The 17,588-nt window shown below is 46.2% G+C and overlaps 1 protein-coding gene across 1 annotated transcript in view; it reads right to left on the bottom strand.

Annotated features, from left to right (window-relative positions):
• LOC138838814 (solute carrier family 35 member F2) overlaps positions 1-13,169 on the bottom strand; it is a 32,849-nt gene extending 19,680 nt beyond the window's left edge. The window contains exon 1 of the mRNA XM_070038167.1: positions 12,581-13,169. Within this exon, the coding sequence (XP_069894268.1) occupies positions 12,581-12,696 (116 nt within the window). The 5' untranslated portion in view covers positions 12,697-13,169. The remainder of the gene's footprint in view (positions 1-12,580) is intronic.
• Positions 13,170-17,588: the final 4,419 nt, after the last annotated feature.

Here is a 17,588-nt window from a genome sequence, read left to right as displayed (position 1 = left end):
TGTATATGCTTGCCAAAGAAACTATACTTTTCTCATTCACCAATTCAGTAGTTAAGCTTCTTCATCATGATTATTAAGATGTCCCCAAAACAAGAAATTTAGAATTTAAAAAACCCACATATTCCCCAGTTCACTCAAACTTTTTTCCCCTTCTTCCTATTCCCCTTCCACACTGCTGGTACTGGTGACTCATGCCTGTAATCCTAGCTACTCAGGAGGCTGAGATCTGAGGATTATGGTTTGAAGCCAACCCAGGCAAAGTCTGTGAGCTCTTTTTTTCTTCCTGCCTTGAACTCTGGGACTGGGCGATGTCACTTAGCTCTTCAGCTAAAGGCTAGCGTTCTACCACTTGAGCCGCCATAGTGCTACTTCCGATGTTCAGGTGGTGAATTGGAGATGAGAGATTTTCCTGCCCAGGCTGGCTTTGAACTACAATCCGCAGCTAGGGTTACAGGTGTGAGACACTGGTGCCCGGCTCTGTGAGACTCTTATCTCCACTAAACTACCAAAAAAAAAGCCAGGAAGTGGAGCTGTGGCTCAAGCGGTAGAGAGCTAGCCTTGAGTAAAAAGAAGTTCAGGGAAAGCACCCAGGCCCTAAGTTCAAGTCCCAGGACTGGCAAAGAAAAATACCTCTCGGCTACAGCAAAAGAAGGAATTCTGGATCCTCCATGATCCTCATGGTACCTGGCCCACAAGATATAGCTACAGGGGCTGGGAAGGTGACTCAGTGGTACAGCGCTTGCCTTGCATGCATGAGCATTCGATTCCTCAGCACCACATAAGCAGAAAAAAACAAGCCGGAAGTGGTACTATGGCTCAAGTGGTAGAACGCTAGCCTTGAGCTGAAGAGCTGAGGGACAGGCCCGGAGTTCAGGCCCCATGACCGGACCCCCAAAAAAAAAAAAAAAAAAAGAAAGAAAGAAAGAAATAGCTACAGATATTTACCAATGTGGAACATCCCAAAGCTTTTCTGTCTAGTCAGGGAGGGCGACCAGAAAACACAGAACAATCCTAAAACAGAAACATTACAGTAAGAGTTGTGCCTGCAACCAGAGGACAGATGGGTCAAGAGTTCCTGGAGGAGAGTCACAGAGGAAGAGATTCCAGACTAGAAAGGCAACAGTTTCCAGGAAGATTGGGAATAGAAAAAAAAAAAAAGGCTTGACATAGAGGACATTAATTTTCCATAATATATGTATGAGTCTCAATGGAGCCCATTTATTTCTTTAGCACTTCTTTGCAAGTCCAAGTTGAATGTGAAGTCCTCTACTTAGAGGTATATTAAAACATCATTGGGAGTTTAAGACTCCAGTGCTGACCAATTTCATCAGCTTTTCAAGAGATGGAGTCTCAATATCAGCATATTTTTAAAGGCTCCTAAATGAGTTTAAAATGCAATCAGGATGGTAACCACTAAATTATCCTTCCTTTTTAAATTTAATTTATTTAAAAAAAAAAAAAGAAAAGAAAAGAAAGTTGGAAGCCGGTGGCTCACGCCTGTAATCTTAGCTACTTAGAAGGCTAAGATCTGAGGATCGTGGTTCAAAGCCAGCCCAGGCAGGAAAGTCTGTGAGACTCCTATCTCCAGTTAACCACCAAAAAACTGGAAGTGGCTATGTGGCTCAAATAGAGCTCTAGCATTGAGTTGATGAGTGTAGGGACAGCACCCAAGCCCAGAGCTCAAGCCCCCTGACTGACAAAAAAAGGAGGGAAGGAAGGAAGGAAGGAAGGAAGGAAGGAAGGAAGGAAGGAAGGAAGGAAGGAAGGAAGGAAGGAAGGAAGGAGGGAGGGAGGGAGGGAGGGAGGGAGGGAGGGAGGGAGGGAGGGAGGGAGGGTGTTCCAAGACAGGTGCTGGTGGCTCACATCTGTAATCCTAGCTACTCACTCAGGAGGCTGAGATCTGAGGGTCATGGTTCAAAAAGCAGCCCAGGCAGCAAAGTCCAGGACACCTTATCTCTAATTAATTACAAAAAAACAACAACAACTGGAAGAGGAGCTGTGGTTCAAGTGGTAGAATGCTACCCTTGAGCAAAAAAAAAAGCTCAGGGACAGTGACCAGACCCAGACCCTAAGTTCACACCCCAGGACCACCACACACATGCACGGGCATGCGTGTGTACACACACACACACACACACACACACACACACACACACACACATCGAGTTCCAAATGTACTCATTACTTGACTTATGTAACTGTAACCCCTCTGTACACCACCTGTACAGTAACATTAAAAAAAAAAAAAAGAGTTCCAAGCTAGATGTGGATGTGGTGATACACACCCAGCAGTTAAGAGGCAGAAGCTGGAGGCTCCCACGTCTGAGGCCAGACTGGGCTCAGACTTATGAGTGACTTCCAGGTTAGGAATATCCTATCTCAAAAAAATCCTCAAGTTCCAAAAGACCAGTGTAACACATTGCTTGAACACAAATCACACATTTCCTTTACTTTGTGTCTCAGTAAGTCTGTGCTGCAATTGTCAGCTAAAGGCAGAACTTAGTATGAAAGCTATAGTTTCTCAGTCTCTTGGCTAAGATCAAATGTTGTTAATTCTTGTTCTTACCAGTTTAATATACATTCTCTGTCCAGGGACAATAGATGAAATGGATTTGGGGAGCAGGGAAATGGAATAGGGCTTTTCTCTGTCCACTCCCTGCACCAATTTGGTCTTGAAGACCTTATAGGAATGGCACATCCCCAACGGGGGACCTATGTTCTGGTGCAAAATTACAGCTGATGGCCAGGCATGGTGCGTCAAACCTGTAATCGTAGCACTGGGATCTAGATCCAGCATCCAGGCACATGTAACTCAGGACATTTTACATGAAAACAAACTCCAATCTTTGGTCATTCCAATTTTATGAGGTCCTGAAACTATTTAATTCTCCTCTGAATCTGAAAGAAGAGAGGACTGAAAGCCAAAAGATACTGAAACAAACAAAATCCTGAAAGGGTATTAAAAAAAATGAATGAGCCAGGCACTGGTGGCTCATGCCTGTAATCCAGATACTCAGGAGGCTGAGATCTGAGGATCATGGTTTGAAGACAGCCTGGGCAGAAAAGTCCATGAGACTCTTATCTCCAATTAACCACCAGAAAACTGGAAGTGGTGCCCAAGCCCTGAGTTCAAACCCTATGATTAATCATAATAATAATAATAATAATGACTTGATTATTTGATCAATGGATCAAATATCCAGAAATTTTCCATAAGATTTTAAGGATTTTTTGTTGTTGTTTTATTCTTTATCTATCACATGGCTAACCAACACTGAAATTTTTGGAGTTTTTTGGTCTTTGTTTTAAGACAGGGTCTTTCTATGCATTGACCTCAAATTCACAAATCTGCCTCTGTCTTTGCCTTGATCATATTCATGTGCCAATTGGCCCATCTGTAAAAAGTTTTAAAATAATAATAAATATATATAAATGTATATACACACTTTTTTGGGGGAGGGGGTCAGTCATGGGGCTTGAACTCAAAGCCTGAGCACTGTCCCTGATCTCTCCTGCTCAAGCCTAGCATTCCACCACTTTGAGCTACAGCACTACTTCCAGTTTTCAGGTGGTTAATTGGAAATAAGAGCCTCACAGACTTTCCTGCCTGGGCTGGTTTGGAACAGCAATCCTCAGATCTCACCCTCCTGAGAAGCTAGGATTATAGGCATGTCCCACCAGCACCTGGCAAATAATAATAAATATATTTCTAAGTCTCCCTCTGTTTCTTCAAAGAACCAGGAAAGTGAAGGGACTGAGAGAAAATAACTACAGCATTAGAAGGCTTCTCCTTGGCTTCTCAGGTTGAATCCTTGGATTCATTTGGGTTCTTAGCTGAAGTTCCCTCTTTGTCTCTGCCCTGCAACGAGATTACCAAATTGCTGACTTTAAAGCTCCCTGGATTGGCAATGGGGCATCCATCATGGGCATGTATTACTTATTTATTACCTCCATGCTAATGGACTCCAGCAGAATACTTTGGTTTCTATAATGCCTGCTACTTTACCAAAAGAAAAAAAAATTCCTATATCCTATCTTATTTATTTTTGTTTTGATCCACTCCCCAATCTCCAGAGGTTCCAGATAAAGAACAAATCACTCATCTCCTGAAGTTCCAGATAAGGAAAACTGAAGCTAGGAGTGGTGAAAGGGGTTACCTATCTCATGTTATCCAAAAATGTCAGTCAGGATAGGATAGAAACCACAAATCCACTAGAGCTAAATAAAAATGCTTTGGACAGTTGGTATTTCCTCCTATATGAGTGTTAAACTAACTTCAAATGAGGAGTCCCTTTCCTTCTCTGTAATCATAGTCCATTAAAGTGAATAAATGTGAATGAAGGAAAGTAATAGAGTGGAAGTACTGCATATGAATGTATAAAAACAGAACAATGAAACTAGTTGAAATTGCTTTGAGAAAGGGAGAGTGGGATAAGGGAGAATGATAAAGAAATGACTCACACCTGTAACCCTAGCTACTCAGGAAGCTGAGCTCTGAAGATCATGGTTCGAAGCCAGCCTGCACAGGAAGTCCCTGAGACCCTTATCTCCAATAAACTACACAGAAAGAGCTAGATAGTGAAGCTGTGGATCAAGTGGTAGAGGGCTAACTGTGAGCAAAAAAAGCTAAAGGACAGCACCGAGGCTCTGGGTTCCAGTTCGAGTACACACACACACACACACACACACACACACACACACACACACACCAGTTCGAGTACACACACACACACACACACACACACACACCACTCAAGTCACAGAATCTCTTTGAAACCTGGAGTGCAATTCCTGATTATCGCACTGAGTCAGAGGTTGCAGGTGAAAAGAGCTGAGAAAAAGATTCCCCGCTAGTTAAAGAATTACTTCTAAATAGATTCCAAAGCCCAGGTGGTCTCATTTCTTTATGCTATGAATATTTGAGACAGGATCTCACTAGCCCCAAACTCAAGATCCTCCTGGCTCAGCCTTCCCAGTACTGATGTATAAGTGTGTGCTGTCACACTTAGCTTTAAATCTTTTTTAGGGGGCGAGGAGGGGAGAGAATCATTCTTAGGATCTATCACTAAATGTGGGAAGAAAATAATGGCTCTCTCCCAGCAAGATCCATCTGTACTGAACTTATAACCCACAAAACAGTAAGATAATAAATTTGTGTCTGTTTCAGCAACTACATTTATAGCAACTTGTTATTACCATGGTAGAAAACGGATACGCTAAGTCAATAATGTGTGCAATATTTTAAAACAATACTTGAACGATAATGTTTTAACTATTTATATTCATCTCCATGAATTTCCTTAGCAAGCATGATAATCCCATCAGATAGAGCGTCTATTAAATAACTGTGGGCAAAGCTAGTCAGGAGCCACCCTGGCTTAAAAGGCTTTCATCACTTACCAGAAAGTGAAACCATGACTTCAAGGCAGATGCTACTGAACTAGTCTTATACAAACCAACAAAAATTGACATGATAAATACAGCGCTTTTTTTCCCCTTCTACATGAGAGCCTCCATAACCCTTAGGTAAACAAGAATACAGGTCTGCCCCCACAGGAAAAAGGAAAAGCAGGTGTCAGCCACTACACTGAGTTCTTGCATGTATAACATGCAGGGTAGGTAAGTATCATTTTGCCAAAGTCTGAGTCATTTAAGCAAGTTTATATAGCGCATAAAGAGTAGGGGGGATTAAAATCCAAATATGATTGATGCTAATGCCTGTCTCTGTTCTTTCTATTCTGCTATGCTAAGAAAACAAAATAGCTAAGTGGTTCACACCTGTAATCTTAGTTACCCAGGAGGCTAAGAGCTGAAGATTAAGGTTCAAAGCCAGACCAGGCAGGGAAAGACTGTGAGACTCTCATCTGGCAAAAAGCTGGAAGTGGAGGTGTGACTCAAGTAGAAAAGTGCTAGCCTTAAGAAAAAAAGAAAAAGAAAAATCTCAAGGATAGCACCCAGACACTGAGTTCAAGCCCCAGTACTGGGAAACTGGGGGAAAGCAAAGGAAGGGGTAAGAATTATACTCATTACTTTCCTTATGGAATGTAACCCCTCTGTACAACACCTTAATAATAACAATAAAATTGTATTTCTAAAAAAGAGGTGTTGGTCATGTAACTGTAACCCTCTGTATAGTATCTTTACAATAAAAAGTAAAAAAATAAAAATAAAACACACACACACCAAAAAAAGAGGTGTTGGATGAAAATAAGGGAGAAAGCATGAAACCTATTTATGAAGTCCTTCTCTTTGTCTTCTTAGTTTGATTGGCTGGAAAGACCCAGAGTAAAATAAAGACATGGCCAAATCACCAGTTCTGTCTTTGGATTCACTTGAGTCCTAGGGAGAGGGTAGCATCAACTGTGGGCAGAATGTGGAGGATGGGCCGGGCGACGGTGGCTCACGCTTGTAATCCTAGCTACTCAGGAGGCTGAGATCTGAGGCTGAGACCGTGGTTCAAAGCCAGCCCAGGCAGGAAACTCCATGAAACTCTTATCTCCAATAAACCACTAGAAAACCGGAAGTGGCGCTGTAGCTCAAGTGGTAGAGTGCTCACCTTGAGCTGAAGAGCTGAGGGACAGCGCTCAGGCCCAGAGTTCAAGCCCCACGACTGACAAAAAAAAAAAAAGAATGTGGAGGATGTGGCATCTGCCTCCAGGATCCTCCCTTCCCTCCAGCCTCCTTCCACTGTGGGAACTCTGGGAAATGAGGGCACATGGGTGGGTACAAGGTAGGGAAAGGATAAGATTAGGAGCGTGGGATGCAGCTCTGTTGTTTCAAGTCCAGATGACAAGACTTTCAGTCCCTGAGAGAGAGCTACGTGCCCCTCCCCCGCCACTTCCCACCTCAGGCTGGCACAAGAACTGAGAAAAGACTAATAATTCTGTTCTCCACAGGCAGCCAAAAAGCCACAGCCCATAAAACATCAAATTCTTCATCCTGCCTGCCCACTGAGGCTGAATAAGAGGATTTTTAAAGGACTATGTTTTTGAAACTGCTGGATTATCAAAAACATTCAAAATTCAAGGCCTTTTGTTATTTGTTTCCTGTAGTTCCACACTGTAAAATGTAAGTCCTCAGATAAAGACAACCACTGGTCACCAGGAACAGAAAGCAATAAGAGACCCAGATGGATAGCCAGGTTTTGGGGGGTTCATGCCTATAATCCTAGCTACTCAAGAGGCTGAGAGTGGAGGATCAAGGCTCCAAGCCAACCGCTGGCAGGAAAGCCCTCGAAACCCTTATCTCCAAGTAAGCATGGAAAAAAGCTGGAAGTGGAGCTGTGGTTCCAGTGGCAGAGCGCTAGCCTTGAGTCAGAAAGGCTGGCGGATAGTACTCAGGCCCTGAGTTCAAGCTCCAGGACCAGCACCAAAGGAGAGAGACAGACAGACAGAGGCAGAGCCCAGACAGAGAAGTCAGGCTGTGGTTAGGTTCCGGGCACTGGCAGCTACCCTAGTGTGACTGTGGTTTGGCAGTGTGGCCCTCTACCATTCCATGAAGTATAATAAGGTCACTTTTGACACTGCTAGTAGGGAGCTGGATTTCTGTAAGAACCCATCCAATGCACTCATCAAATACCAACAAAGCACTAGAAGAAAGAAGGGTCCGCCTGACCTACAAAGCTCCCGGGGACCTGGCCCAGGGAGAACAGGAGGTGTTTCCTATGAGTCACCAGTGTCCTTTCCAGTCTTTCCACACCCACGGGTCTCCAACCAGAAAAACTGTCTCACACTCCTCCCCCTGATCACCTTTCCACTGCTCCCAACCGCACTCAGCCAACTCCCATTACCCCCTAACTTTTCCACTGAGCTCCCACTAGCAAACAAAAAATAAAAGAGTACTGGTAGGAAATCCAGTGCAAGTTCCCAAGGTTCTCAGCACCCAGTTAAAAACTTTAAAATGCATATTGGAAGCTGGGCACCATGGCTCAAGTCTGCGATCCTAGCTACTTGGGAGGTGGAATTCAGGAGCGGGTAACTCAAGGTCAATTCCTGGGACTCCGTCTTGGCCAATGACTGGGTGTGGTAGTGTGTGTGTACCTGTAAGCCCAGCATAGTATCTGGACACGTGGTCCACACCTGCCATCCCCAGTGCCATGCGGAAGCACAAGTAGGAGAATCGTAACTAAGCCTCGCCCAGACAGAAAGCAAGAAAGACCCTGCCTCAAAATTAACTAAGGCAGCTGAGCATGGGTAATCCTAGCTACTTAGGAAGCTGTGATGTGAAGATCATGGTTCAAAGCCAGCCCTGGCATAAACAAACAAACAAACATGAGACTCACCTCCAATTAATTACCAAAAACAAAAAGCTAGAAATGGTACTGTAGTTCAAAATGGTAGAGCATTAGCTTTAAGTACAAAAGCTCAGAACAGTGCCCAGGCCCTGACAAGGGCTCAGACAGCAGTCTAGAAAGGAGCGGCCACAGGTTTAGTGGAGGCTTTTATGCAGAGGCTTTTATCCTTGGTCTTTCACAATTCTTTACAGTGTTAAGAAAGTAACAAAACAGGTCAGACCATCCCACCAGCAACCATTCCTCCCACCCCCCTCCAAGCTCCAGAGGCTGATGGGCCACAACCTAAAGGCAGACTCCTCCTCCTCCCAGGACAGCTGACCAACCCACAGTGGTTCTTCTCCAATCTCTTCCCCATCCAAAGTCCCTTGGAGGAACTCGGGCCCAAGGCCTGGCCAACAGCTTCCCATGAAATTACCTGGGACCACAAAGCCATCAATGCTATGAGGCAGTTGAAAACAATAGGCCATGAGAAGGTTCACAAGACAGGACACCCACATTTCCCAGGAGATGTGATGTATGACAATGTCTAGAGACATTTCTGATTGTTATGGGCAGTGTGTGTGTGTGTGTGTGTGTGTGTGTGTGTGTATGTGTGTGTGTATTAAAGAGATGGGGCTGCTATGCTATTCAGGCACATAGTGGGTAGAGACTCGGGTGCTGCAACATCCTACAGTGTGCAGGCTGGCCTCCAATAAAGAACTGTTTTTAAAAAATTGTTCAGTGCAAAATGTGCTGAAACACTATTTACAACAGATCACCAAAACTAGACATGAGCCAGGCACCAGTAATTCATGCCTGTAATCCTGGCTGCTCAGGAGGAGACTTAGATCTGAGGATCACAGTTTAAAGTTTAAAGCCAGACCGGGGCAGGAAAGTTCACGAGATGTTCTCTTATCTCCAGTTAACTACTAAAAAGCTAGAAGCAGAGCTGTGGCTCAAGTGATAGGGGAAAAAAAAAAAGCCCAAGGACAGCACCTAAGACTAGAGAACTTGTGTATTCACACACACACACACACACACACACACACACACACACACACACACACACACACACACACACACACACACACACACACACACACACACACACGGCATGATTATTACTGGCTTCTTGAGTCCAGAAACAGATTTTTCTAATCTCATAATAAAAAGAGGAATGCGGTACAGGGAGGAAGGTTGTCCAAGATTGACTGGGTCTAGATCTCACTCTTTCAAAGGAGGAAAGCAAAAATGAAAGGAGAAAGCAAAGGGTCAGATCAGCCCTTTGCTACATTAAGAAAAGGATCTTGTCCTCATTCTCCTCTGGCCCACACCCTTCTCACACCAGGCTCCTTGTAGGGCTTTGGGCCTGGACTTGCAGCCCTCTGAGCCTGCGCTGCTCTTCCTCCTCTCTGACTTAATGCTTCAAGCTCCCCATCCCTGCTCACCTGTGAAGTCTGATCTTTGATCTCTACCCTGCTTTGTGTCCTCAGTGAACTTTGTATTTACTGTATGGCAATCACCATAACTTCTTACTTTGGTTATGTACCTTCTTGAGAGCAGGAACTAAATACTAATCAGGGTCATAGTAGGAGATGAGTCTAGGCTCTAGAATATTGTTCATGTCTGGGCTGGGAAGGTGGCTCAGTGGTAGAGCTCTTGCCTTGCATGCATGAGGCCCTGGGTTCGATTCCCCAGCACCACATACGTAAAAAGAAAAAAAGCTGGAAGTGGTGCTGTGGCTCAAGTGGTAGAGCGCTAGCCTTGAGCTGAAGAGCTGAGGGACAGCACTCAGGCCCAGAGTTCAGGCCCCATGACCGGACCCAAAAAATAAAATAAAAAATAGAATATTGTTCATGTCCAAGGTTTGTTGAATGAATAATCCCTGTCCAGCACTGCACTATGAAAGGAGTATGATTATATATATATATATATATATATATATATATATATATACATATATATAAATGTACATATGCCCTTACCAGGCATCATGTAAGATATGCCAACATAGCCATCACATAACCGGGAGAATGAAAAGCCCTCATTTCCTGGAGCAGGTACTCCACGTACCCATCACCCAAAAATGATGAGAGCTGAGAGTGATCAGGAACGCATGCCTGGCACTGAAATGAGCCAAGCTGTCTGCCCACGACGGTGCAGTCAACCAAGAAATTCTCTTACAGTCCTGCAGTGTAAGTGCTGTCTCATGGCTGGGAAAGAAACAGAGAGTGTGTGTGTGTGTGTGTGTGTGTGTGTGTGTGTGTGTGTGTGTGTGTATGAGAGAGAGAGAGAGAGAGAGAGAGAGAGAGAGAGAGAGAGAGGAACGATAGAGAAAGAGGAACGATTGAACCCAGAGTCTTACACATTCTAAGCACGCTCTGTACCACTGACCTAGCTAAACACCCAGCCCAGTAGGTCCTGCATTTTACAAGTGGAAAACTGGAACACAGAGATCAACCTAAAGCCAACAAGCCAGGATTTGAATCTAGAATCTGTGTCCTTGTCCAGGCCACCATTTTGCCTCCCTGAGCACTTACAGCTACTTTACCAGGATATATGCACTAGAGGACACGTGGTGAATTTTGGCCAACTTTCCCTTTTAGGCATAGGAGTCTATTTAAAACTATAGTCACTCATATAGCAAAATGCATACACCTTTATTGATCTAGTTTGGAAAATGGCATGGCTTTTTAGGATATTAGCTTCAAAGAGAAATTTGTTTTGTTAAAATAAAGGGAAGCTGGGCACCGGTGGGTCATGTCAAATCCTAACTACTCAGGAGCTGAGATCAAGCCCCAGGACCAGCAAAAATAAAAACATAAATAAAATAAAGGGGAGCAAAAGCCAGTGCCGGTGGCTCGTGCCTGTAATCCTTGTTACTCAGGAAGCAGAGATATGAGAATCACAGTTCAAAGTCAGGCCCAGGCAGAAAAGTCTATGAGATTCTTATTTCCAATTAACCACCAAAAAGCCAAAAGTAGACATTTGGCTTAAGTGGTAGTGTGCTAGCCTTGAATGAAGAAGGAGGTGGAAGAGGAAGAGGAGGAGGCCACCGCCCAAAGCTAGGCACCAGTGGCAAACACCTGTAATCCTAGCTACTCAGCTGGCTGAGATTTGAGGATTGTAGTGGGTTCAAGGCTAGCCCAGGCAGGCAAATCCTGGAGACTCGATCTACAACTAATCACACAAGAGTCGGGAAGTATGCTGTGGCTCAAATGATAAAGTCCTAGCCTTGAGCAAAAGGAGTTCAAGGACAGATTCAAGTCCCAGGACAGGAGGGGGCTGGGGGGGAACTCAGTGAAAGCATTTAGGCTGAGTTCAAGCCCCAACAGCAGCATAAATAAGTAAATAAACAAAATAAGAGACAGGGGGAGCAAATGCCCATTTCATCAGGTGCCAGTGGTGGGGAGTGATGGTAGAGTGTTTACACCCAGGCTTGCAGGCTCCACCCCTTACAGGTCAGCTCCTGGCAAGACTGGTGCCATCCCCTGAAGTACTTAAGGATGGCATGGTATTTTCCACACAACTTGCTAAGGGCCGCACCGTCAGCCCTCCGTAGATGGCTTTCCTTATTTAGGTCCTGGGCCATCTATAATTTCCAGGCTGAAGGCTTCCATTAACCACAGAAACGCTCTCCCCAAAGCCGCGGCCAAACCTCTCTCCCCACATCCCATAGGGCTGGGCGACACCAGAAAAAGGGGGTTTCCCTGGCCAAGCAGCCCCGGAGATGCCCATGTGACCTCGCTGGGGGCGGGGGGGGGCAAGATCTAAGGCAGGTTCTGTCAAACAACAACAACAACACCCCCACCCAATACAACCGCCCAAAACTTCCCTGGGTGTCTCACCTGAGTGAGCCCAGGTGGAGAAGGTCACCCTGGCCTGTCTGATGGGATTGGCGGCGATGGAAGCCGCGATCATCCGCCTAGCCAGGCTCCCGGGCGTGCACCACGCCTCCTTACAGCATCGCGGGGCCCGGGACAGGGGTGGAGGGGGGGTGGATTGGGGGTGACACCGGGGAATCTAACCACACTTCCCAGGGGTGGATCCCCACCCCATCCCCTGAAACGCATCCCCACCATGGCTGAGAGGCAGCCAAGCGCCCTCAGGAAACCAGGCGAAGCGCAACCTCCCCGGTGCGCTCGCCCCAGCGCCCCGATCCAAAGTCCAAGCCGCCGCCACCTGGGCCCCCGGGGCAGGGTAGACACGTGCGAGCGCGTCCCCTGCTCGCGCGCCGGGCCGGGCCGGGCCGCGCTCCCCTTCCTCCTCCTCCTCCTCCACCCCGGCTCCGGGGAGCCCCTCACTCACCAGGTGAAGACTTTACCACGGATCCGGCACAGCAGGCTGCCGATCGTGCTCGGGGCTCCCACCGCCTGCGGTTCCGGAGCCCCGGGGTTCGGGCTGGCCGCCGAGTCCGCCTCCATGGGGTCCCCCCGCCCCCGACCTGGCGCGCGCGCTTTCCGCGCCCGGAACCCGCCAAAGTGCCGGGGCCGGGGAGAGACGCGAGGCGGCGCCTGTGCGAGGCCGCCCGGCGCCCGGCGGGGACCCGGGGACTCGGCCGCGGCCGGCTCCGGGCTCCTCGCCCGCTCTCCGTCCTTCGCGTCCCTCTCGATCTGGGGCTGGGCTCCTTCGGCGACAAATCATTAACTGTCGAGTCCCAAGGGCCAAGGCCAGCCGCGCTTGCCCAGGACAACCTCGGACCTTCCCGGGCAGCCGGGCGAAGAAAGGCGATACACGCTTCTTACAGATATGTATTATATATTCGTACACATATTTCAGTTCGGCATCCGTGTTGGACAACACCCAACGTGCATTTCAGGGTTTTATGGCTCCTTGCTGGAAATCAGTAAACGAGGTGAACTGAGGCCACGGTGCCCAGGGCGCCCTAACCCCAAGAAAGAACTCTGCCAACTGGAAGCACCAGAGGGCCTCTCCCCCACCTCCCCAGGCCTCTCCCGCACCCCACCCCCATCCCCTCCCTCCCTCCCTCCCATTCTCCCTCCTATTGGCTGTTTGGTGTTTTTCCCCCCTGCCATCTGCACCTCTAACGCAGGCAACCCAAAAGATGTTTTTGTTTTTTTAGTGTGTGTGTGTGTGTGTGTGTGTGTGTGTGTGTGTGTGTGTGTGTGTGTGTGTGTGTGTGTGTGTGTGTGTGTTTGCTGGGCCCTGTTAATTAACTAAAAGCCCCCCAACTTTGCTCTGTGTCCTTTGATCTGAGTTATTCGCTGCTGCATTTGGGCTCCAGGAAAAAAAGGAGATGCACGAGTTAGCATCTGGAGTGGATGTCAAACTGTACACCAGGCAAAGCACCTTCTTAATGGAAACAGCAAAAAATAAAGTTAAAATAAAAAACCCTCAAGAGGTCTAGACACAGGATAAAATGCGAACTTCTAGAGATTTCATCCAGAGATAAAGACTGAGGGGCTGGGAAGGTAGCTCATCGGTAGAGTGCATGCCTTGCAGAGATAAAGACTGAGTCTACCAGGCCACAGTTGACACACCTTTCTCATCCTCTGCCCCAATTCTCCCTCTGTAACCTGAAGCCAATGTCTGTACCCCTGAAGATGGCTAGCGAGGAATTCAAGTTCCATCTTCCTGTGGCATCAGGACATGGAGTCTCCTTTCTCAGCCAATCTTTCTTTCCTAATAAACTTACCTATCACTTTCACTACTTTGATGTGAAGTCTCCCTGAACTGTTCTCTTGCTGGAGGCAAAGGTTGATGAGCTCTGCTGACTTTCCAGTAAACAACCATATCTTGAGGTGTACTTAATGTCCAATTCAACTCCTAGAAAGCTGATTAAGACATCACCTACTTCATGTTCCCGTAAAGGACAAGTGGGAAGAAATACCTTCTGGGTTATGACTTCTTTTTTTTTTTTCCTGCTCAGTCCTGAGGCTTGAATTTAGGACCTGTGTGCTGTCCCTGAGCTCTTTACTCAAGGCTAGCTTTCTACCACTTTGAGCCACAGTGCCACTTCCAGGTCTTCTTGTAATTAAGGGGGTAAGAGTCTCACTGACTTTCCTTCCAACCTTGATCCTCAAATCTCAGCTTCCAAAGTAGCTAGGATTACAGGTATGAGCCACTGGTCCCAGTCAAAGGGTTATGGCTTCTCTAGGAAGAAGAAATACCCCTTGTTACCTCTCAAGCTCTCCACATTCCCATTCTCCGTCATGAGAGGCTGAGCTGCTCAGTCTCTCTCACCAAACAGAACAAAATGCTTGTTAACCAAGAAAAATAAACTTGTTTTTTTGAGACAGATCTTACTATGCCATTCCAGGTGGCCTTGAATTCAGATCTCTGGTCTCAACCTCCCCAGGGCTGGGATTGCAGGTATGAATCATCACACCCAGCTTTAAACCAAAGTCTCTGAACTTTTACCTACCCAAGCTGAACCACAGCAGAAGTCTCTCCTAAGAGTAAACCCACCCCAGGGGTAAGAAATATTGTTTAATCTACTAAGAGTCAGCCACCCTTTCCTTTACTTCCCCACAGCCAGGGAGCCGCCCCGCTTCCAAGCACTGGGACCTTTCCCTGATTTGCAGTAATTCTTTCAAATAAAGTCTTTCCCTATTAATAAAACTAGCTTGTTGTATTTGGTTTGTAAGCATTGAGGAAAAGTTTAGGATCCTGACAGAGTATAGGAGAGGCTAGGTATATGTACCCCAGTGGAAGAGGTGTGTCTAGTTCATGTTTTGAATAGGTGAGGCTCTGATTCCCTTTTAATAGAAGCCACCAAAAAGTAAGTATCTTTACACATACTTCCATGCCTACCAGACAATCAAAAAGAATTAAGTGGGCTGGGAAGGTGGCTTAGTGGTAGAGCGCTTGCCTTGCATGCCTAAGGCCCTGGGTTCGATTCCTCAGCACCACAAAAGCGAAAAGAAAAAAGCCGGAAGTGGCGCTGTGGCTCAAGTGGTAGAGCGCTAGCCTTGAGCTGAAGAGCTGAGGGACAGTGCCCAGGCCCAGAGTTCAGACCCCACGACCGGACCCAAAAAAAAGAATTAAGTCATGGAAACAAAACTAAAATAGACAAGAGGAGGAATATAGGTTATATGTCAATATTATTCCTTTTTTTTTTTTTTTTTTTTTTGCAGTTCTGGAGCTTGAACTCTGGGCCTTGGCACTGTCCCTGAGCCTTTGTGCTCAAAGCTAGCACTGTACCACTTGAGCCACATCCCAACTTTCAGCTTTTTCTGAGTAGTTTGTTAGAGATAAGAGTCTCACAGACTTTCCTGCCCTTGCAGGCTTCAAACTGTGATCCTCAGATCTCAGCCTCCTAAGTGCTAGGATTATAGGCATGAGCCATCAGCATCCGATCATATTATGCCATTTTTTGTAATAGACTGGACTACCTTGGACATTGGTATGGTGTAAGGTCAGATCCAATCCCTAGCCAGATAGTGAGCAATGATTCTGTCTTAGAGATGAGATCATGGGCTGGTAAGAGAATTTACCAAAGTAAGAGAATAGAAAAACAAAGGTCTTAATATTAGGATATTGGTCAGGAGAGACATAGTGGGCAACTAACCAGCCAAAGGGGCAACCAACAGTGTGCAGATAGAGTCAGGAGTGAGCTTATGTATTTGGCTGGCTTGTGTGTGTGTGTGTGTGTGTGTGTGTGCGCGCGCACGCATATGTGCACAAATATTAGGATTTGATCTCAGAGCCTCAACTAGCTTGGTTTGATTGGTGGTTCCCCGTTTTGTAGACCCTATTGATTGCTGATTAGCTGTCTCTTTCTCGCAACGGTGGTTTAAAATTTGCATGGTTGAGAACAGTTTCAGCCCTTGTTTGTTTGCTTGTTTTTCCTCTCTGTGCTCCATCTGACCCATTTCCTGATCTTGACTCACTTCCTCATTCCAACTAGACCTGTTATTTCCCTGTCCATCACATCACCTTAAATTGGATCTCCTCCACAATATCTGTACAGAACTCATTGTGAAGTTTAGGCAGAAAAAGATAGCTTCAAAGATGCCTGTAATCCTAGCTACTCAGGAGGCTTGAGATCTGAGGATGGCAATTCAAAGCCAGCCTGGGCAGGAAAGCCATGAAACTCTTATTTCCAATAAACTATCAGAAAACTGGAAGTGGCACTGTGGCTCAAGTGGTAGAGCTCTAGCCTTGAGCTGAAGAGCTGAGGGACAACGCTCAGGCTCAGAGTTCAAGCCTCATGACCAACAAAAAGTGCAAGGGAAGGGACTGGGAATGTGGCTTAGTAGCAGAGTGCTTGTCTAGCATCTATAAAGCCCTGGGTTTGATTCCTCAGTACCACATAAACAGAAAAAAGCCAGAAGTGGCACTGTGGTTCAAGTGGTAGAGTGCTAGCCTTGAGCACAAAGAGGCCACCTGACAAGGCGCCCCTCCCCCCCCCAAATGGTACTCTACCTGACTTATGTAACTGAAACCCTCTGTATATCACATTTATTTATTTATTTTTGCCAGTCCTGGGGCTTGAACTCAGGGCTTACGCACTGTCCTTGAGCTTCTGCTTAAGGCTAGCACTCCATCACTTGAAACAGAGTGCCACTTCTAGCTTTTTCTCTTTATGTGGTACTGAGGAATCAAACCCAGGGCTTCATGCATGCTAGGCAAACACTCTACCACTAAGCCATATTCCCAGCCTGTGTATCACTTTTATAATAACAATTACATTTTTTTAAAGATTCTTCTGTGATCATCTACCCACAGGCACACCAAATTGAATGGCTATTTATCAGGCAAACTTTACAACCCAAGTAGATCAATTAAGTCAGAGGCCATAATGTCTGCTTTTAGTATAAGAAAATACAAAGACTTAATGAAAAACACAGGAAGGAAAGAAGAATGTCCTTCCCCACGCCTCCTCCCACTCCAAACAGCTCAGCACAGCAAGCAAAGCCCTCTGCGTAGAGAGGGAGATAAACTGAAGTTCTGGGTTTAAAAAACACCATGAAACACACTGGAATTGCCTTAAGACCAAGCAAACTGGCTGTAACTTCCACCTTCCCCCAACAGCAGACAGAAGAACAGGTAGTTAGACTCCACCTGCTGGAGAGCAGGGCACAAACCCTTCATATTATATGAGATCCAACACCAAAGCCCACAAAGTTATAGACTGGCCATGATATCCGAGCAGACACCTGGGCACTATTGGATCAGACACCAGTTTGGAGAGGGCCTAGGTCCTAATCCACCCTCTTCCCAAGACTCTGAGACCCTGTGGCTTTGACACTCAACATATGACTCAATTTAGTGTTGCCTTAGTGTCTTTCGTCAAGTTCACTGATTCTTCCTTCTGTTGGAAGAAAGCTCATTCAAAGAAATAATAATAATA

The sequence above is a fragment of the Dipodomys merriami genome, unplaced genomic scaffold (genome assembly GCF_024711535.1).
Source record: "Dipodomys merriami isolate MVZ:Mamm:240054 unplaced genomic scaffold, mDipMer1.0.p SCAF_29, whole genome shotgun sequence".
In the NCBI taxonomy this organism is placed as follows: Eukaryota; Metazoa; Chordata; class Mammalia; order Rodentia; family Heteromyidae; genus Dipodomys; species Dipodomys merriami.
The sequence above is the reverse complement of the archived record's forward strand: the minus strand, read 5'-3'. Positions and strand labels throughout refer to the sequence as shown.